The 23,121-nt window shown below is 41.2% G+C and overlaps 2 protein-coding genes across 7 annotated transcripts in view; one reads left to right on the top strand and one right to left on the bottom strand.

Moving 5' to 3' along the window:
• The window catches only part of SMPX (small muscle protein X-linked), a 44,854-nt gene extending 39,374 nt beyond the window's left edge, over positions 1 to 5,480 (bottom strand). Inside the window, exons 1-2 of one of the 5 annotated variants that reach the window (XM_063343049.1) lie at positions 5,458 to 5,480; positions 1,518 to 1,577 (exon numbers count right to left, since the gene is read on the bottom strand). In XM_063343049.1, coding sequence (XP_063199119.1) covers positions 1,518 to 1,556 — 39 coding nt within the window. In that variant the 5' untranslated portion in view covers positions 1,557 to 1,577; positions 5,458 to 5,480. Of the gene's footprint in view, positions 1 to 1,517; positions 1,578 to 5,112; positions 5,382 to 5,457 lie in introns of those variants that run through there. The other 4 variants (XM_063343040.1, XM_063343032.1, XM_063343022.1 and 1 more) reach the window with 4 other exon arrangements.
• A 13,185-nt stretch (positions 5,481 to 18,665) lies between these two features.
• Positions 18,666 to 23,121, top strand: part of MBTPS2 (membrane bound transcription factor peptidase, site 2) — a 36,138-nt gene continuing 31,682 nt past the window's right edge. For both annotated transcript variants that reach the window (XR_010072163.1, XM_063343065.1), the window contains exon 1: positions 18,666 to 18,840. Coding sequence is in view for 1 of the 2 variants with exons in the window: in XM_063343065.1 (XP_063199135.1) it covers positions 18,766 to 18,840 (75 nt within the window). In the remaining variant the exon portion in view is untranslated. The remainder of the gene's footprint in view (positions 18,841 to 23,121) is intronic.

The following is a 23,121-nucleotide window of genomic DNA, read 5'->3' on the forward strand; positions in this document are numbered from 1 at the left end:
TACAAAAGTAATGTGACATTTTGAGTCACGGTTCTTAGAGTGCGCGAAGAGTAATAGGCATCAATTCCAGTGCAAGTCTCCCTGCTGGAGCAACCTTTGACACAATGTTTAATAGATTTATTTTAAAGTTTGTGCTGTAATTCTTCTCAGGATTCAAATTACGTTTGCAAAAATTGAAGTTTCTTAAAATATTAAACCTAATACCTGAGCTTAATGCAGTTTTTAAGTGGACAAACTAGAAGCAATTTTTTACATTTAGAAGTTGGAAAGTCATCATGAAATGAAAAAGGAGTCTATAACTACTTCTTTACTTTAAGGAAACAAGTAAACCAAATTCATTCCTTAAAAATGCTTGCATGTGCCTATAGAGTTTACATGTAAAATGTAAATACTTTTGAGCCATAAATTATCAACACTTTTCATTAATCATAGAAACATTTCCATAGTCACTGTAAAAGAGGGATGAAAATTTGAACTGAGTGAAATCAATGGCAAACTTCTGCTAATTTCAACTGAGTCAGAGTAGAGCAGTTTGCATGCCTGTTCCAGTAGTGTTGATGATGACAAAAAGAATTCGCCTTTTTACAGTGCCTTGCAACTTCAGTATGCTGTCTAGCCACTGGGTAATTAATATTCTTGATACTCCAATCCACTGAGTTAGTATTATCTTGGGGAAACAGAGGACAAATCAGACTTTAGAAATTCCATTTTGTGTTTCTTATGTAATTCCAAGGCAACCTGAACTCGTTGTAAAATTTCATTGCAAGTGCAATTTACAAAATGCATGAAAATTCTTTAAAATTCTGCAGTTCAGGAGGTATTTTGGCTTTTTGGGAAAAATCAATGATAGCATGAGCTAAATATATTTTTCATGGTGCTGCTTCATGATGATGTTGTGATAATTCTTCAGCTGTTTCTTTTACAAGTATGTAACAACCAACTTCATCCTTATGAGCATATGCCACTTGAGAAGGTATGTGACATACAAGGGGTTTTTTAATGAAAATATTAACATTTCTCTCATTTTACCTTGGCTTTTAAATAAAATGTTTCTTAAACAAACATTGGAACTTGTGGGTTTTTTTCCTAAAGGACTGCAGACATGAAAAACTTCACAACACCTCTGCCATCTTTTTAGTCTATAAATTTTCCAGCACTACATTAACTGTGGAAAATCCAATAGTTGCAAGAATTAGTTTTACTCATAATACTGATCAGTTATGAGCAGATGTATCACCATGTTTTGCTTAGCTGATCCACCAACAGGCATAACCTAACACTCGAAAGACCATGCGAGCAAGCGATCAACCAACCTATCTGATCAGCTCAGATCATAAGATGCTCTTCAGGTCAAACTTTTTCAGTGCTTTCGTATCTAGCAAGCTTTCCACTTTGAAAGAATAATCCCCAGATAGCACTTCTGTGGTGTTTTGTCTGAGCAAAAATGCAGTTTTCCAAGTAATGGAGGTTGAGATTTATTATTTTATTATATTAGAAACATAAATGCCGTCTCTTACCTGAATGGCTTTGACATGTGATGCTGGCTGTTTTGACATTTTTAAGACAGAGGCTTATCCCTGCAAGCAAAATGGGAAAGTGTTACAGGCTCTGACATTCTGATAGCTAAGGCAGATAAGCTAGAACTTAACCCGCACTGCCTCTTGACAGGCATCCATTTCATCTGCCCAGCTCCTGTTTCCATCTCAGTTGCAGAGTTGCTTAGTTATTCCTTCTGAATATCACAAGGAGACAGAACACCTGAGCTTCTCCAATTAATCTTTCATAGCCACAAATGGAGCTATCTCTTTCACATTAAAAACAATAATGAGTAGAGATAAGGAATATCTCATACCTTAACAGCATCGTAAAACGAGTAAGAATTAAGGGAAGCATTTGAGGATAAACAACGTATGATTATCTCTGTCACAGTATGTATGTCGGAATTATTAGAACTCTCAGTTTAAACCTTCTTTCAAATAAAGCACAACTTACTACAAAACATTGATAAATGCAGGCATAACCATTTTCTGACTCACAAATCCTTGCAAATCCTTAATACCTATAGACTGGAAATAATCAAGATGGTCAAACTGTAAAGTTCTCTTTGACAATTGCTATGGCACAAAGTAGCGTCTCTTCCAAATTTTAGATCATATAGATTCATCAATTTTCTTTAGCAATAAGATAAAAAAGAACAGAGTTTTCCATATAATTTTATGTAGGCAGAGAAATATGGACTGATACAATATTAATATACAATAACAAGCAGAAATACACCAAAGTCGAAAGATTCTGTAAAGGTAAAAAAAAAAAAAAAAAAGGCAAGAAATTTTATTATCAGATTAATTTTAATTGAAACACCACCTCAGTTTTTTATTCTTTCACTGAGAATTAAGATTTTAACTGGGCTAGATCTTCATCAAAGTCTGGTTATTTAACCATTATAATACAAAATAAGATAGTAATACTAAAAGGTGAGAAATGAGTTCACCATAGAACTCATTGATCACAATCGCACTACAGCTTATTTTGACTACTATATTTAACCTGAGATGAGAAGAAAAAAATATTGCAAAAAGTAATAAATGACGTAGGAGGGAATAGTAGAAATATAGCAAGAAATCAAAAGTGGGTCAAAGGCTTTGGTACTCCGAAGAGTACGACTGTCACATGGAGGCGGTACCAAAGGAAAAGTATAGCTCAGTTGTAGGTTGGCTTCAGCCTGGAATGTCAGCCTGAAACTGTATCACTGGGGCTGCATGGAAGACTTGCCCTTGCATATTCTCACATAGGCTTTAAATCCATGTAATGCTGAGCAGAACCTAAATGAAAAATGACCCACCGTTAGAGGTCTCTCCCTGATCGCACTCTCAGCCGTGAAGAGTGCTGTCCAAACCAACACAGAGCCTTAAGTCAGAGGAAGGCATCTTCATAGATTGCTTCGGGTTTAAATTGCTTCTGCTAAATTTGTAAATCAGCAAAAAAATCCCACCATGGAAAATCAAATCAGCACACTTCCAGTGAGTTTTATATTGTGCTTTTACATTTACATTTACAATCTTAAAATCAGAGGTAGCTTAAAAAACTTGAGAATTTAGTTTAGGGGATGAAATCTCAGTCACTGAAGTTCATGACAAAGTTCGCACAGATTTCGAAAAGCCAAAAGGACTTACTCCACTCTCTCTCTTTCTTTTTGCAAATCTTTACTATGCATAGAAATAACTGTGCTGTTAACCAGTGGTTGTATTCCAAAGATAAACACAAAACGATCCCCAAGTTTATTGGAAAGATAAGACTCAAAATACAGAAAAGTTTAATTAATTTTTCTTATCACCTCTCCTCTTTGTAATCAGAATGAAAAATGGAAACAAAAGCACAGGAAATTAACACAAAACATTTTAAAACCCTGTGGATCTACTTTGTAAACACTGTTGCAAAGAAATTCAAGGTAAGATATACTCCTTCATCTTGTGAGCTCGTGCGTTGCAAAAACACCGATACACGCTTCTTGGGCCACCTAGAACTAAATGGGCAAGGATTTATATTTAATCTGGATTTTAAAAGAAGCACAGCAATAGTGCTCCTCAGTTAGGTGCCCTGGGTTCGCAAGAAGCCTGTGTTCGAAATGATTGCAATCAGACACCAGTTCCTAAAGACGGATGGATGATACAATTGTGTAGGACTGCTTTTGGAGGAGGTGATTTTCCTACCAGTTCGTGCTGTCCTCATTACCGCCAGAGAAATCAGGACAACAGCACGCTACTGAGTAAAAATAGACGATCTTCTCTGGCTCTCTCCCCTTCCCTCCCTTCCCTAAGTTTCCCTCCAGAGCAGCACTGACCATCAACCACAGGAAAATAAACCGTAGATTACAGATGCATCTATTACTGAAGTGATTACTTCATTTTTATAAATTCCTTTGTTCTTTGGCCACGCGTCTTGGAGAGAGAGTTGAGAGAGCTGCAGTGATTGTATTGTTTCTGGCATTCCAATCAGCTCTGCAAACTTGCAAAAGTCACTCTTCACTCTGATTTCCACACCAGGGTCTCACATGTACGCAGGCAGAGAAACGCAGATGCACGCAGCCTGTATTCCCCGGTGTCTTTTTGGCCTCCCCACACCTTACCTTTTACCTTTTATGGGCTGCATGCTGAGCCAAACTCAGAAAGCAACGGCACTTCGGAGCTGTTTCATGCCAGACTTCCCTTGCAAATTCCCTGGCTTCGCAATGAAAGTACCCGTGAACAGGACTACTTGTGAAACACAGGACCACTACAGTGAAATAATTCAGTGTTTTGAAAAGAACCTTCGAAAAACAAAGGATCTATCTTCTGCCCCTCTGCTAAAAATAATCGCTGACAGGGCTGCAGCAAGATAATAAGCTGACTTATTCAATTTGCTTTAAATGCGATGAGATATCATAATACCAGCTTTTGTAATCCGCACAAGAGATGCACAGTAGCACACAGACAGGAGGGAGAGCCCTCCCCCCACCCCAGCTGGAAGCCGTCCTTTCCCCCCGCCGCACTCAACGGCATCAAGCGCAACGGGTATTTTGGACACAGAACTGCAGTGTATTATCTTATTAAAAGTCTTTGACAGGAACTGGGCTACTGTGAGACCCAGCCAGCACAAAGAAAGAAGAGAAACCCCCCCTTTGCAGCTTCCATCCTGTTACACAAAAACTTACTACATGCTCTAGGCAAATGCAATCACATTTTCCATAAAGCAGTTTTCTCCACTACAGTTACCTGTTAAGTTTACAGTGAAAGAACATCTCTCTTACCATCAAAACCCCCACGTAATATTTCATTCGCCATAACAAACACATAGAAAGCATGTACCTATGTACAACAGTATTCAAGCTAATACAGAGTTAGGCTTCTTATGAGTCACTAGGCATTTAAGTGACTTTCTGTTTTAAATCTTTAAAGATCCCCACAGACTATGAAGCAATAACTATAACAATCTGCTCTGAATACGCTGATACGCTGCACGAAACATTAAAATCAGCAGAAACCCACAACTATTGTAGTCACCTCGTAGCACTTATTAAAGAGTTTTCCTAAGGGTCTTTCAAGTTTTTAACTGACCCCTTCAAGATTAGCTTACTTATTTACTTATATAAGAAAAGCTCCAAACCGTCAAGTGAGTACGTGCACCTCCTTTTGATGCTGAAAGAGGCACCTTCTTCTACCAGCTGAGGTATTGACTGTGATCCTTTTAATGTGTCTGAAATAGCTCCGATGCTTTCAGCCCGGACGGCACTGAGAGCTGCTCCAGGCTGGAGTGGGACTCGGCTGAGAAGCAAAGTGTAAAAGGGAATTCCTGTCATAGCTTCCAGTTGTTCTTCCTAAATATAGAGTTTGATTCACCCTGTAACTTGGTCCCCTGTGACACTTGACCATCATAAAACCAGGGCTCAAGTGGCAAGCAGGAGGTGTTGAAGGAACACACCTTTGGGTCCTTTTCCTGCCCTCCCTCTCCCTGCCATTCTGGGCTTTTCACAAGCGCCAGGCATACGGCAGCAGAAGGTAACACACAACTCCTCCCATGGTGTTTGGGGCAGCGCATGCCTCCCTGCTGCCACACCAGAGAAGGAAATAATTGTGGAGACGTAATTATGAAGAATTCACCTTGGAGGGACTAACTAGGGGAGGTGAATGCCACACCGACGTGACTGTATCGCTGCTGGGTTGGGAGCCAACTTGCGCAGCGGCTGCTTCGGGGTCTCAGCGTAGTGTTGCTGCGTGCAGGAGAGCCGAGGTCACGGGGAGGAGGACCTCTGACAGTGCGAGGCCATAGCAGCCAGTGGCTGAATGTTAGGGCATGTGGATGAAGAGAAGCTAAATGAAGAGTGGGGGGAGGGAGATGCAATAGCTTGTGAGGGAAGTGACACATTATTATACGGTTGTGCTCATGCTACCTGTGAGTGCTGTCTTCAGTGAAGGCTACCAAAGGATATCTGTCACAGCAAGCTGTGCGTGGGGCACAGCCTCACGTTTCCACTCCCAGAAGCGAAGTCTTCTATTTATTGCATCTTCACAAGAGTGCTTTCCTCTTCATCACTCCTCTACCGTACCTGTTCTCCACCCGACCCACAACCGCAACGGTGACAACAGCAGTGTCATTATGGGTGACGCTGTACTGGCCACTTGCTGCTGGAGAAGGATAGGGCAACTTCTACATGATCAACAATTTTCAAAATTAGTGCCAAAGATATTTATAACAAATAATGTTTGGAATAGTGATTCTGAGAGGATTTCCCTTGACTTTAACTTAGTTGACCAACCACTCTTTTCATTTCATGTATCTCAAAGAGGAAGATGACCTCCCAGAGCACCTCATTAAACCTGAGACTCACTCTCTGCTGCCCTCTCCCAAAAGTGCTGTCATCTGGAAGCAGCTGATAAAGCTGATGCCTTGCTCTAGCAGCTTGCAGACTACTCATAGCCACCCCCTTCCCAAGGAGCCATGATAAGATGAACACACAACTATGCACACAACAGGCACGTGCGTTTGTGTTGCATGGTCAAGATTGATGGAGATATGTAGAGCAATCAGCTCCTTCCAAGGGGACCCCTTGGCCTGTTTCCTCAGAAAGGCTGAGCATGGCTGTTGTCAAATATTTTGAGGCATGAGAAGACAACTGCACTTGAAACATGGCAAAGCTCACAACAGGGCTCATGGAACTGCATTTTGTCCTCTTAGAATGGAGGACTTTGCTGTTAACATCTAAGGTCCTGCCTTCCAGGCAGTTGAGACCACCTTAAAGCAAAGCCTGAGTCAGGCAAATGGCATTATATACCCCCTTGTGAAGGCTCACCTTTACAACAAAAGTATTAGAAGGCAATGAAAGAGGCGATATATTTTTGTAACGTGGTCTTGTACAGGAATTTATTTCGATTTGTATTACAGTAGTTTTATTACAAACCAGCTCTGGAATATATGGTTCTTTCTTCCATGTGTCATTAATTTAGCAAAGGTAGGCCGTTGTTTACATTTTATAATCCCATCATCTTGCAAATATGCCTAAGAAATACCAGCTGAACACTGTTTCCTTCAGCAAATTCTCATAGCAGTGACAAGTAATTTAATAGATAGTCTACCTCTGTCACACACCTAACACCCATAAACTATCACACCTAAACTGTATTAAATTGTTGGGATAAATGGAGTAAACTCAAATTTGATCACTAATATCAGAAAATGTAGATCTGAGTAGATTTTAAAGGGAAAAAGAGACATTTTTACTATTCTTTTGTAGAGTTCCATTGCCTTTGAATAACTACTGGGATGCACAGCCCCATGACTTGCAGGTTCATCTGCTCAATACTTGCAGCAGATGATTTAGTAAGTAAAGAATGAGGCATGTGTGCATTTCAGGTGATGGATCCAATGCCTGGCAAGTTAGGGCCAGGTACATTGACACACACTGCATAAAATTGCTATTTCTCTATTTCTCATATACAGAGATCCAAAAGACATAGTAACAATGTATTTATTTGAAGTATGAAAATCCTCATATAGTTCAAATACATTTTTGTTGCATTCCTTCCTACAAGCTTGTCTAATTAACATGCTTTCTGGAACAGTTTATTGGTTTTGAAAACAAAGTTGATAGTTAACAGAAACGTGTATGTATCTTACTTCTTGACTAAGATATTTCACTGTATAATGTCAGAATTGTTTCTTTAAGCTGTCACTATTTAATGTGCTTTCTTCAATGTTTTGCTTTTTGAGAAACCTCATGAGCACAGCTATAACTTCCCTGAGTCTGCCAAAAGAAAAAAATTTTTTTCTATTATAGTCCAAAATGTGTAAAGTCCAATTTAGTGTAATGAAAACAACAACTGAAAATGCAAGTCAACAAAGGAGCAGTCACAACCTCAGCTCACTTGAAATAAGACTTCTTAAAATAAAAAGTTAAAAGATACATTCCTGGAGTTTTGCTTCAAATCACCAAGTAGTGGCAACACACTGCAGACATTCGGCAATGCAAAACTTTGCTTCCCTATCTTAATTTTAGCTCTATAAATTACAGTTTATTACCAGGTAAGAATAGTGGGCCTGGGATAATAAGTATTTGGTTAATTAATTCCTATCACTACCTTCATGTGAATTGTTTGGTGAAGAATATGAAAACTGAAGTTGCAGTGCAAGATAAACTATTCTCTTAATTCAACACATCTAAGTTATTGATTAAGATTTAAAAATAAGAATCCTGCTATCAGACAGATTTATCAGAGGACTGACGTAGAGGATCCTGGAAAAAAAAATAACACCATCCATTTCCTAACTCACACAGATTTTATTTGTGCTTTGGGGCTCTTTTCCCTTAGTAAAGATGTGTCTACTCCTTGTAACAATGATTTGGCGCATAGGCTTGATGAAAGACAGAGACTTTTAGCAATGGTACCCTGTCATATGAGGTTAGCCAGAACTACAAAAATTTAAAATACAGTGGAGCTGGCAATTACCAGGCATCAGAGCCCATTCTTACTCTTGCTTTAAACTGAAACTAATTTTGAAACCTAGATTGCAGAAAGAATATCAGACCTCAGCTGCTTTGTCAAAATAAATGTTATTTGAGGAAGTATCATCTACTGTTCAATTGTTTCTCTTAGTTTCCCACTGTCTATATGTTTCTTAATATCAAGAAAAAAATCAAGCGCTTTCTCTTGAGTTTCTACTTGTACAGTTATGCCAACAACAATAACATCAGGCTATTTAAATAATGAATGACATAAAATAGCATGCAAAAATGTTTGCTATTATCTAGTGGACAGGAAATCAACAAACATATCTAAATTAGATGATTCCGTTTCTGTGACATTTCTGAGCTGCTGAATATTAATTCAACTCCTGTTTGCTCTCTTTCTTTTCCATATAAAAGCATGGTGATTATTATCACAGACTGTTCCATCAAGAAATAATTAGCCTTGTATTAAGAATATGGTCTCATTAGAGGCTGCCAGTGACCTTGTTCTAAATTTCAGAGTTCCAGCATCTTTTAATAGCATTGTCAGCATCATCTAAGAATTTGTATTAAGTTCTAAAAACTGCATGATGAATATAATGCACACAAGTTAGCTCTGACCACTGAGTTACCCAAAAGCCATATTCTCTGTTGCTTTTTATTCTGTAAAATTTTTACTTACCAAAAGCTTTTGAGTAACTGAAATGTGATGATGACATACAAGCAACGAATTTGTTTCCACTTTTCTCCTGGGAAATTTTAGCCACTGTACCTGGCAAAGCTCGTACCGTAAGAAAGAGCAAGGGTACTGGCAGATTTTGAAGGGAATATGAATTTTAAATGACATGCTGATTTTGTAAACATCCTGTCTGCTATAGTGATTCAGCATCATTTGGAAAAGAAACAAAAAACATGACATTGCACCATCGGATTTTGTTCTGGAGAAATAAGTTTGACAAAATAGGAACTGACTGAATCATTGGTGAAATTGTGAACAGAAAGCCTAATAATGTTCACAAATCAGGATAATCTGAACAGACATCTAGTCTCTTTTTCAATCCCATAACAGACTTCTTTTGATGAAGGCCATCCCCGTCAGTTGATTACATTTGTGGAACTCTGTTAGCTCTTGTCTTCAATGGTCAGATTAAGACCTCACCTGATGTACAGTAAGGAATTTTGCCGCTGCAGCCATCTGACCCAAAAATGTACAAGAACAAGGTACTGATATACCAGAGGACTTGAGGACTCAGCACCACACAAAGCTTTGTACTTGTCTCTTGCAATAAAGCGTGAAACAAAATTGCAGCTGTGCAGGTAATCAGCTCACACACAGCTATGAATCCGCTGTGAGAGCAAATGCAGTAGACTTGAGTAGAGCAATCATCTGCAGTCTAACAAAGAGAACAAAGACTAATTTCTGATGATTCCTCATCTAAATGGCATATTAGCAGGAATAAAGACATGGTTGAGACATGAAAAATCTGCCTGGTAGAAAGATGGACCCAGAATAAGGGAGATCAGGCAATGGGCTGGAGGAAGCAGAATATCAAGGACATTATAAAGAATTGAATGTCTTTAGATAAAAAATTACCAAATTCAAGGACAACTGCACTAACCTGCTGACTCATACATGATTGATCAGTTGCTATCTTTGGTTTGTATCTGCTGAACAGAAAATAAAAGATGAAGATTGATAAATCGTGGGCGTGAAGTTTTTTAGAGTTTGAATCAATATCAGGACACTTATCTTAGTTCCCATGAGTCACAAGGAAAAAAATCCTCAGCTTCTCATACCTCCAACGTTCTGAAAAATACGACAATTAAGAATGAAGGCGTTCCATGGTGAAGATATGAATAAATCCACTAGTCATACCTATCTATCAAGTAGTCCAACATGATCTATACCAAACCTTACTTTTATTGAATCAGATCTGCTATAGGAACATTTTTCAATCATCTGTGGTCTCCTGCCATGCAAATATTGTACCTGTTCAGAGAGAAATTGTCAAAAGAAATCAGTGTTGGCACAGGAAGACCAGTAAAGTCCTCCAGCTGCTAATTTCTAAATGATGTTTCCCAATGCAGTATCAAATCTTATGATGTTAAAATGTTAAAAATGTTAAATGTTAAAAACAGTATAAACAGTTTACTGTAGGAAATTATACAAAGTAGTTTTAAAAATCTTCACATCTTACTTTATACCCATATGAAGCAGGGCTGTGGACTGGCAATATCTTCTATCCAAGGACAATAACAAACCTGAAAAAAAACCCTATACATATTAAGCTGCTTCATTCAGTCATGTCAGGCTGTGCAACACAGGGGGTAGCCCTTTGAAGTACAGTTCAGTTCCCAAAATCTGGAGCTAAAAGTGGTGCTTCAAAATCTTCTGTCCTGGAAATGACTTTTGAGAACTACAAGCTGTTCTGTGTTTCCTGTGGCCACCAACTATCGGCGAGGTGCTAGGACATAATCTTTATACTCTGACTAGGGTATCCACGAAGATGTTCACAGCTTTATTGCAGCCAACTCTCAAACTGATTATTTATTTTTATTAGGAATAAAGGAGAAGTTCTTAGATCAGGTTCCTAACATAACCTGATCTCTGTAAGGCAAAACCACTGTTTTGTCATGGGTAGGTCACAGGTCCTCAGACTGACAAGGGACAGAGGGGATCTGTAGTACTGGGACACTGGTCAAGATTACAGTTTATCAACTGTGTGGAGGGCTATGTGATCATGAAGCAGCTCCTTACAGCCTGGTCCTTGAGGCAGAAAAAAAATCAGTGATGGTTTAACTGAGTGCTAAGCTGCAAGATGAAACAATTCAGGAGCTACTTCAACCACCTGTACAGTCCAGGTGGATGGTTATACTCATCAATTCGTCCTGTGCGAGACATTCCTACTATTCAGAACAGCTAAATACCTTATGTGCATAGGTGAATAGAAGGGCTAAAGGCTTTAACAGTCTGCTAACGTGTTGTCTCGCTTTGACTTAAGCAAAGTGCACTTCTTTCCCCAGGGTTCAAGGCTGCCCTACAGGTTTTGGGGTTCAAACTAGATAGGTCTAACACTATCACGTGCATTTATTCAGGTTACAGTGAGCACGAAACAATACCTGTTAGACTGAATCTATTCTATATTGATTTTGCATTCTGGAGTAATGTAGGCGATTGTGTACATTGGGATTTCACAGGTAATTTAGAGCAAAAAAAAAAAAGGCACAATAGCTGTTTGGCATTAGCTTCCTCTGTGTGCTCTCCTCCTTCACTTACTGAGCCTATTTTTTCTGCAGTTTAGGTAAACTGATTTTCAAGGACAGACTTTTAACATTGTAAAGGGATCCCAACATAGGACCTAATGCTGAATAACTACTCTACAGTAGATATTCCATGCTTTTTTTCATGCGTAACTTCTAAATGGTTGCAGAGGATGCAAAGGCCAACATGTGAGCACGCAAGACTCTCAGCTAAACGAGTAGCTGAAGACTCAAACTAATATTTGTAAGAACTGGATTCTAGAAAAATATTCAAGCCACATCTCTCAAATTTCTCATCTTTCTTTGTTTTTCTTTAGAGTCTGACACCCATTTCTCTTTGGAGTGCAACAGCTTTGGAGGACCTTCTTTTAGACGTAATTCCAGTCGTGATGTGCCTAACAGAATTACAACATATGGGTAAATGCTGAAAATTGATAGGAAATAAGAAAAACGTGTGATTTTTTTTGTTATAGATAAGCACTAGAAATTAATAAATGGTGGAAAAGCATGTACAACTACTCTTCACAGCAGATTAACCCAGTAAAGGCATGTTTCTATGAACATTTGTGTTTTTCCTTTACTTACGTTGTTCATATGAACAGTGACTTAAGAACAAATCTCATTTCTTTTAAGAGTCAAAATCCCACCTTTCCATCATGTATTTTTGGTAACCAGGTTAAATACCACAAACAAACCCTGAACCTTAACTAAATACTTTGACCTCATTTCTATTAAAATAAATCAAGACTGTTTTGTACTGTAATTGGAACATAAAAACCTATCAAGAAAATTGCATAATATTCTGCTTTTTTCTTTTCTAGGCACAGCCAAGGATCAAAGTTTTTTTTTTTCTTGTTTGGGTCTCAGTTTAAAAGACCACACACAATCACTTGTCGCCATTACCTGAATTTCTCGCATATACTAAGATTTTTACATAATATCAGTAAGGTAAACGAAAACATATTTTTCCTTCAAACATGTACAACCAATGCTATATACATGTCTGTAGCGTGCCACTCTCTGTATCTCACTTCTTCTGTCTCAGATTTCTTCTTTACTCTGATCTTTTCATTCCCTCCAGAGCTAATCTCCTAACCAGCATAAGTGCTTAATGGACCATCTATTTCTTCTTTCATGCATCCTTGGATGAGATTAAACAAGGCTGAGTGCCGGGTCCTACACTTGGGTCACAACAACAACCTCATGCAGCACTACAGGCTTGGGGAAGACTGGCCGGAGACCTGCCTGGCAGAAAAGGACCTGGAGGTGCGAATATGAGCCATCAGTGTGCCCAGGTGGCCAAGAAGGCCAATAGCACCCTGGAGTGTATCAGGGATAGCGTGGCCAGCAGGACTAGGGAAGTGATTGTCCCCCTGTGCTCGGCACTGGTGAGGCCGCACCTTGAATACTGTGTTCAGTTTTGGGGCCCTCGCTAGAAGACAGACATTGAGGAGCTGGACTGTGACCAAAGAAGGGCAACAAAGCCTGTGAAGGGCCTAGAGAACAAGTCATATGAGGAGTGGCTGAGGGAACTCACCTCTGTGACTGGAAAGATCATGGAACAGATCCTCTAGGAGATATGCTAAAGCACATGGAGGACAGGGACGTGATTCAAGACAGCCTGCATGGCTCCCCCAAGGGCAAGTCCTGCCTGACCAACCTAGTGGCCTTATATGATGGAGTGACTACATCAGTCAACAAGGGAAGAGCTACAGTTGTCACATCTCTGGACTTCTGTAAGGCCTTTGACAGAGTCCCCCACAACATCCTGCTCTCTAAACTGGAGAGAGATGGATGTGAACAGTGGACTGTTTGGTGGCTGAGGAATTGGTTGGATGGTCTCACCCAAAGGGTAGTGGTCAACGGCTCAATGTCCAGATGGAGATCAACGACAAGCAGTGTCCTTCAGGGGTCCATATGGGGACCAGTACTGTTTAACATCATCAATGACATAGACAGTGGGATCGAGTGCACCCTCAGAAAGTTTGCAGATGACACCAAACTGAGTGGCTTAAGGGACGGGATGCATCCAGAGGGATCTGGACAAGCTCAAGAAGTGGGCCCATGTGAACCTCAACAAGGCCAAGTGCAGGGTCCTGCGCCTGGGTTGAGGCAAACCCCTGGTATCAATACAGGCTGGGGGATGAAGGGATTGAGAGTTGCCCTGCTGAGGACTTGGGGGTACTGGTGGATGAAAAGGTGGCCATTAGCCAGCAATGTGTGCCTGCTGTCCAGAAGACCAACCATATCTTGGGCTGCATCAGAAGAAGTGTGGCCAGCAGGTCGAGGGAGGTGATTCTGCCCCTCTACACTCTTGTAACACCCCACCTGGAGTACTGCATCCACCTCTGGAGCCCTCAGCACAACACAGGAAAGACATGGTCATGTTGGAGCAGGCCCAGAGACCACAAAAATGACCAAAGGGATGGAACACCTCTCCTATGAGGACAGGCTGAGTTAGTTGGGGTTATTCAGCCTGGAGAAGAGAAGACTGCGGGGAGATCTTATTGTGGCCTTTCAGTACTCTAAGGAGGCTTATAAGAAAGGTGGGGACAGACTTTTTAGCAGGGCCTGTTGCGATAGGACAAGGGGCAATGGTTTTAAACTAAAAGAGGGTAGATTTAGACTAGAGATAAGGAAGAATTTTTTTACAGTAAGGGTGGTGAAACACTGTCACAGGTTGCCCAGCGAGGTGGTAGATGCCCCAACCCTGGAAACATTCAAGGTCAGGTTGGACGGGGCTCTGAGCAGCCTGATCTAGTTGAAGATGTCCCTGCTCCTTGCATAGGTTTGGACTATGTGGCCTTTAAAGGTTCCTTCCAACCCAATTGGAATAGGTTCTATGACTCTGTGAACTGGAGTTGTTTAGCCTGGAGAAAAGAGGCTGGGGGGAGACCTTATCACTCTCTACAGACATCTGAGGGGAGGTTGTAGTGAGCTGGGGGTTGGTCTCTTCTCCCACGTAACAGATGATAGGACAAGAGGAAATGGCCTAAAGTTGTGCCAAGAGAGGTTTACATTGGATATTAGGAAAAATTTCTTCACCGAAAGGGTGGTCAAGCATTGGAACAGGCTGCCTAGGGAAGTGGTTGAGTCACCATCCCTGAAGGTATTTAGAAGATGTGTAGGCGTGGTGCTTAGGGATGTGGTTTAGTGGTGGACCTGGCAGTGTTAGGACTTAATGACCTTAAAGGTCTTTTCCAACCTAAATGATTCTATGATTCTTGTCTGTACTTGAAATTCTCAGCTAGACTTAGGGACTCCTTCTGCAAACAATCCCATACTCCATGAAAGCACCCCTTCATTTCAAGTTACATTGCAACATAAAATTTTGCAGAATCACGTTTTATTCCAGCCTTCCTTTCTTCTGTTTAGCTGATCTCAATGCCCAACCAGTGAATACTACTCAGAACATATCTATTAGCTCTCCTCAAGGCCCAAACGCTTTTCCAACCAAATCACGTTCTGATTGTATTGTCTTCAAACTGGCAACATTTACAATCCTTTCCGTGCTAAAATCCACATCTTAGCTGGCTTTAGGTCTGAGCCTGCAATGAACTGTGAGCAGGTGCAATTTCCCTGAAGACCTGCAAACCCCTCTAACCTCAGAGGTTTTGTAATTGTTGTTAAGACTGGTTTTACTTTTATTTTGCAATGTGTCTTCCATGGTAATGTCTGAATAATCACTTATCTACTTCAATAATAGATCAAAGTTGAAGAGATTAATTATTAGACGTGCATAATTAATTTTTAGATAAATATATTTACTATGTCTAGAAAAAGATGCCTATGATATTAAGCCGCTAACTGAATTTGATAACATCTTAATTAATGTAGTATTAACACATTCTGTTTGGTATCTACTTGCCAAATTACATTTAATAGGTATTATTACGCTTATGAGATTATTATTTTTCTGTTTAAAGTCTTTGCATGGACTTAGATACTCTTTGCGTGATGACTGATACATATCTTTTTCTAATCAGTCTTTGCTACTTGCCCTTTGGAGGCCCGTGCATGCCCTCCCACTACGCACATCTCAGCTGCGACTGCCAAAACTCTGATAGTTACACTGCTTTCTAATAACGTACGGATACTGTGCACTAACCTGATTACTGCATGGCATTTTGCTTTAGTCACTACTTTAGCTTAATATGTGGCTGTAAGGAAAAATAAGCAGTGATAAAAAGTATATCAACATCTGTATTACCTTCTGAGCCATTTTAAAGTGTGAATCTTTAATCCTGAATATCTTAACTTTCAAATTGCAAAATGTGATCTCTCCTTGAAACACTTCACAGTCTGCAACAGTTTCATTGTATGAGAACAAGGATCAACTTTGCCTTTCTGTCAGGGGCAAAATACCCACTCGTTACGCAAGTAAGAACAGTGGTGCTGGCAGTTCACTCAGAATATCTACCTTCTGCATTCTAGAAAATTCTCATTTTTGTTTGTTTGCTTGTTTTAAACTTTGTAGGAATAAAATACAGACTGTGTATTTTAGTTGCATTCCTTTTTATTTGCACTGCCAATTTCTATGCCAACTCAATAAAATTCAGGTCTGTACTTTATACGGTATACTAAGTGAACATAGAAGAAAAATACAATAGTGTTACAAAAGCTGTTTATCAATAGGATCATTTAAATACACACATTTTACTATGCTTGATCTCAGTGAGGCTATGCTACTAGTAAAAGTACTCATGTTCTTAACTATTTAAATATGATTCCCCTTCATTGCTTCCACAGGCCATCATTAGAATAAATTTTGTATATTTTCATTAAATGCATGTTGGTCTATGGAACAACTTGAGTTTTTCATCAATAAGGTGTAGAATTAACCATATTTGCATCATTTCCCAATGATTTGCAATTCAACATGGTAGCTTGCAAATAACTGCAGAAAAGCCATAGTCAGATCTGATTATTCTGGGACTCTCTTTATGATTTCTTTTAGATGCTGGGGACATCTCAAAGTTGTCTATGTCAGTGCAGAAACTCAAATTTGATTGCATGCAGGGATGGATTAATTTCCTGTAATTCTTCTGCCTCTTTGTTGGAATGAAATTCTTTCCAAATTTCTCCTAAGGCTTTGGTTAACGTAAACGGCTCCCACCGAAAGGTAGGGGTTTAAGGATGATGGAAAATCTAAACTTGGGGGAAAACCATCCCTGAGTTGAGATGAAAGACAAAGAAATTCACCAGAGAACCAGTGAAAACATATATGTATTACCAGTTCTCACTTTCCCTTCTGCCTCCCATGGTCAAAATGGTCAACAATGAGACATTGGCCAGGGCTGTCTCCCCTTACTTGCTTGCTAACCTAACCATTTCCTAGGGTACAGCCCCTTATTCCTACTTCCCCTCAGCAATGCCACATTACCAGTGAAAAGAAAAGGAGCTGCATAGAGACAAGGAGTTCAGACCTAAGACATTCTTCCTGCTGCTATCACAAGGAAAGCTTGGAGCATCCGTTCTGGGAAGGACAGAAGGAAGCAGCATATACGGAACCAAGAAAGGGTGGGAAAATCTGAAAATGTGACTGAAAAAAGCATTAAAAACACTTACATTCTAGCAAAGGGAGGGCTAGATGTAAGTCTAGATGCATCAGATTACATATTTTTTTGATTCAAAGGACAGACACTGGTATATTTCTTTAAAAACACAATTTCTGCAAAGCTTTCTGGAAAAGATAGGTTGGTTTTATGAACTCTTGTCCTAATAGCAGTCCCAGCTCTTCCACAGAATAGTCCGCAAACCCACAGACTAATTCATCAGAGCTGAAGGATGGATGGAATAAGAATTTTCAGAAGAAAGATGTCCTTCTGAGTATTTCTCACAAACCAAGGCCAAGGAAAGTTTATCTAGAGCATGCAGGAAAAGGTGGACTGGAAACCACAGAGAGCTCTCCCACTGCTGCTGCCTCGATTCAAACTGTAGAGGGCTCTCTCACTGCTGCTGCCTCGATTCCTGAAAAATCTTTAGAAATAATGAGAAAACTGAGGACATGAGAGTGCCTCTTTTGCACAGGGGGAACGGAAGGGAGGGGCAGTTCAGTTTGCATAGTTTGTGTGGGCAAATAAATACTTTCCCTTAACCTGTGCCAAATCTTGTACTTGCTTGCTTTCAGTATTCAAACTCTGAGTGAAAGTTTTTAAACTAGGAAAGGCCCTGAGAAATGAACTCTTAAAGGTTGGTGACATCATGGCATGTCCCACTTCTAGTAACGAGTGAAAAACACGCCCAAGAAGACCGGGAAAGATCAAGAGAGGCATGAATTCAGAGAGTTAGGATGACAGCAGACTGGAAGCAACCACAGTGGCCTGGAAAGCACTTGCCTGAAAGCCCCTCTTAGAAGGAGCCTCATGAAATGATTTTGTTGTCATGAAGTCAATGTGAAATTTCTGTTAGAGCATTAGTAGTTAAAGGGAATCCTGTTACACCCTCATCCCTGAAGCGCTTCCAAAATCCCCTCTAATCCCACCACCGCAAACGAGTTTTATTCTCCGGCGTGCTTTCCTCAACCATTGTCAGTGCAGCCTCAGCAGAGGCCTCCAGGCCTTCCGCCCGCAGCCGCACGGCTACCGCCGGGGGCCGACGGGGAGCGGCCGGTGACCCGGACGGGGGCGTGTGGCGGGGTGGGTGCTCGCCTACGACTGCCTCTGTCATTCAACAAGTGACACAAAAAGACGGCACGTGGACATCCTTACAACCCTTCGCGACCTACGGACACATAAACAGCTGACGCAAATTTAGCAGAAGTAACGCGAAGGGACCCAGCCGGGAAGCCCCGGCCTGGCCTATCGACCCCCGCCGCTGCGCCAGCACACTCTGCCTCACTGCGCACGCGCAGCCACGCCCCGCCCTTCCACTGCGCCGTAGCGTTACTACGGCACCTGCCCTCGCTCGACGCGGTGCCCGGAAGCGTCCGACCGAGCGGTATCGCTAATGGAGAAAGGTTCCGGGGCAGGTTTAGTTCCGGGGGCTTCTCCGCATGAACTGCCGCCGCCGCCTCGGCCGCAGCGATGATTCCAATCGCGGTGGTGGTGTCCGTGCTAGGGGGCTGGTGCGCCATCTACCTGGCGGATACGCTGCTCAAGGTGAGGGCTGCGGAGGCAGAGCCCAACGGGGAGCCCCGGGCCCCGCATCACCCCCTCGCACCCCGCCGGGAGGAGGGCGCCGGCAGCCCGATCCCCATCCTCTTCCCGCGGGCGGCGTCTGGAGTCGCCGTCGGCGAGCGGCCTCCCCGCCTTGCCCACCCTCCGCAACATTGGCCGCGAACCCCCTTTCCCCCCCGACCCCGTCGCAGGCTGGGGGAGGTGCCGCTCCCCGGCCCGGGCCTACAGGCCCCAAGCTGGCGGCGCCCGGCCTCTCCCCTTTTCAAATCTTAACGGCCGGCGCGAGGCTTGGGCCGTTGGAGGCGCGCGGCGGCGCGGCCGTTCGCCCCCGCGGTTCGGCAGGTGCCGGGGCCGGTCGGCCCGGGAGCGGGGGGAGGAGGAGGAGGAGGCCGCGGGCCGCCACCGCCCGCCCCGCCGCTCCTTTTCCCCGCGGGCAAGCCTCCCCCTCCGCAACGCGGGGCCCTGCAGCCCCGCCAGATGCCTCAGCAGCGGCGGCGTCCGGGGACGGGGTGTTTTGCTTCCGCCTGTCGCTGGGGTTGGAAACGCCGCCCAGCCGGCTGCTGCGATTTAGGGTGGGTGTTAAAGGACCAAAACTGATGTGAAACTGTAGAGGCAGCCAGCTTTTTAATCTGCTGTGGCACTGTAATGTGCTTTCTGGAGCTTAAAGAGTTATCTTAAAAAGCAAACAAACAAAAACAACCACACACACAAAAATGCCCCCTTAATTTGTAAGTTTGCTTATAGAATATGTCTTTTAGAGTGATGATTTTTCTAAAGTTACTGCATATAAAAACATAACTAATGCACTTTTTTTTTCTTTTGAATGTCCTTAGTTTTACTGGAAAAAAAAATATGTTGAGACAGAGCTCTATAGCCCTTTTAAAGAAATAAACTTCAGAGAGCATTGTAAGACTCATCTTCTTCCTCCTGATGGAGGGAGGGGAAGGTTTGAAAGGAAAATACACCAAATAGACATCATTGTGTCTAAGGATGCATTTGACCATTGCACAAGTTTCATTAAGTGTTGGTTTTTTTTAAAGCTCGAGAAGTATGATTTCTGAGAGATGATTGAAATTTTAATCTGTGTATGCAAAACAGGATGTGTGCTAGTTAAATATGAGGAAAAATAAAATGAAAGGTTTGATGTGTAATTCTCTTGGTGTTTGACGTTAATGTTACAGTCCAGGAGCTGCATCTGTTTCTGCCAAGTGCAGATAGGGCCTACTGATTTCCAAGCGAAAAATGTTCCTTCTGTCACTCCTATAAAATATAGGAAGAAATATAAGAAATTTTAGGTGATGAGAGAACTTGGAAAAATAAGTGGCTCCCCCTGCTGCTGATCGTTGGAGAGCAAATGTAGCTCAGTAAATGATGAGAGCTATTAATTGCCAAATATTAGTCTGCACATCATGACAATAAAAACGACAGTAAATTATCTGAAGATTTTTCAAATTTTATTACATCAAGTCTATATTAGGTATTTGGAAGCAAACGTGGCACTGTTTTGAAACACATGAGAAGATTGTCTGAATACCAGAAAAACATGCTCCTGAGTGCAGCGAAACACTAAGACAGGCAGATTTTCTTTTTACAGTAATTTTGTGTCTGATGAAAAATCTTAAGAGTGTGAAGCAGGAGCTGAATTCGGGTAGTGGACCATGATGCTGTGGCATTTGTATCTCCTAGATTCTGAAGATTTCTTTCAGACCTTAAAATCACTTTTGTAGGTAAGAACAGCCAGTCCTTGTTACAACCTCTGGTAGAGCCTAGCAGCAGCAAAGGAGAAAAAAAGAAACCCCACAGTGTTTGGAGCCAACGTAGTGCCTGATTTATGTTGAAAAAGAAGGGGGAATGCTTGGAATGCTATAGCAAGGAAGAGAGTCCAGGAGTTAAATTTGAACTTTGATCTTTTTATTAAAAGTTGAAAAAGGTTATTAATCGTCGGGAAGTATGCGGGAGCTGTTAGGTTTTAGTGAACTTACTGGTAGATCTCATCTATATACATCTCAGTGATGAGTTTCACTGTGAGCACCACAGCCAAAATAGAATTGGGTTTAGATAACCAGATTTATATAATTAGGAAACTCAGGGTTGCATGTTTTATTGCTGGTACTGTAAATCTCCCACCACTTTCAGAACCAGAGGCTACTAGCAACTGTAGCAAAAGGCAGTCCCTGCTTAGACCTCAAACCACGTACAATTTAATTACACTGAAAGCACATACAGAGCGTTAGTGAAAAACAATACAGAAGTACTTTTCTGTGCGTGATCCTGATGATATTTTTGGCAAGAGAAGGATCTGTGCTGTAACTTGGCAGTTGATGTTTATTCTGTAAACTTGTTCAATGTGCAATGTCTCTTATTCAAGTTTGTTCCCTTACTGGTTTTGTTCAGATTTTAAACATTTTGTTAGGCAGATCGACTCTTAGAAAGTCTACAATATAGAAGGCATAACTTTGTGTATAAATGCATTTTTACACAAACAGATTCACATATTATAATATTGCTAGACTTACCGTACAAGGTACATTTGTGTTAGCAAACTAAAAATATGCTGAATCAAGTTGGGACTTGCAATTTTAAGTCCCTCTTTTTACCCTTCATTGAACCCCTGGCACAAAAGTTTCCATTGATCCTACAGAAGGGAATCACTCAGACAGACCCCTAAATTCCAGCTCCCCAGCATCCTAAATCATCCCATTTCATTCTGCCTGAAGGATCAGGAATGAGCAAAGGGTATAAGGCTGTCCCTCCTTCTGCTATCATAAATAAAGGATGCATTAGGCGTGTTCAGTCAAGGTTGGCCTTCAGCTTTTAAGGTCAGGAAGCTGAAATGGTTCAGAGCTCTTGAACAGATTTTGTCAGCAAAGAAGAATGTTAAGGACTCCTGCTTACCGGCGGATATTTATGGAGCTCCTGGAGTATTTAGCAGATGTTCATTATTTTGAAGGCTTGCATAAATAAAAAAGGTATTGCTTTTATAGCAAAATTAATATAACAAAGATCACTTGGAAGAAGCAGAGCCGAGGCCTGTGTGAAGGAAAGTTGAAATGAAACATAGGATACCAGCATACCTCATACCAGGGTGTGGGAATGCACCTTATAATGTGGTGAATCTACTGGTCTCAGGACAAAAGGAGCAAAACTTTGCATAGAGCTTTTAAACATATTTTGCAAATTCAGTCATTTAGTGATCATTAATACTGTTTACCCAACTTGTGAGGAAAGCACAAAAGGAAAATTAATTTTGGTACCTTTTATTTATTTTTTTTCCACATTGGACAAATGTACGGTTAGTAATCCCATATTTCTCATGGAAAACTTCGTATTTATTTATGTCTTGCTAGTAAAATGGGGCTTTGATGTGGTTTGAATGAATTTGAAAGGATGAATTTGTGGCTTTTCTAGGGGAAAAGTGGTTTTTGCATGTGAAGGAGTAAATTTTTAAAGTGCTAAATTAATATATCCAATTAGCTTTATTATAATAATATGTGGTTGGTTGGGGTTTTTTTGAACTCTGTGTGAATGAATAGGACGTGTTTACTTAATTCCCAGAAGACAGTCTCTCATGTCAAAGGTACTTAATGTCATGTGTATTTTTGTTCTTAATTATCTGGTAGATTATTTGAGGTCTTTTTCGTCATTTCTTTGGCTTATGTATTATAATTTGTAAAAGGATAATCATCTTTGTGATCTCTTCTGTTAAAGTTAGCAAATGCTGTGTTAGCAAATGCTGATCTGCTTGTGGTCACTAAACTTAGTGGTGTCATAGGGAGTGCCTGGTATTGAATAGGGAATACATTATGATGAAAACTTCAGTAGGTAACCTCAGCTGACAGCAAAAATATGACTGAAATCGGTAGGGCAAAGAAGGAAATGACACAGAAATATATAGGCAGAAAGGATAAATGGTGTAATGGAATCATAGAATGGTTTGGGTTGGAAGGGACCTTAAAGATCACCTAGTTCCAACCCCCCGGCCATGGGCAGGGACACCTCCCACTAGATCAGGTTGCTCAGAGCCTCATCCAGCCTGGCCTTGAACACTTCCAGGGACGGGGCTTCCACCACCTCTCTGGGCAACCTGTTCCAGTGCCTCACCACCCTCATGGTGAAGAACTTCTTCCTAACGTCCAGTCTGAATCGACCTATCTCTAGTTGTATTCCATTCCCTCTAGTCCTACCATTACCCAACATCCTAAAAAGTCCCTCACCAGCTTTCTTGTAGGCTCCCTTAAGGTACTGGTAGGCCACTATAAGGTC

This window comes from Chroicocephalus ridibundus, chromosome 1 (assembly GCF_963924245.1).
Source record: "Chroicocephalus ridibundus chromosome 1, bChrRid1.1, whole genome shotgun sequence".
Taxonomy (NCBI): domain Eukaryota; kingdom Metazoa; phylum Chordata; class Aves; order Charadriiformes; family Laridae; genus Chroicocephalus; species Chroicocephalus ridibundus.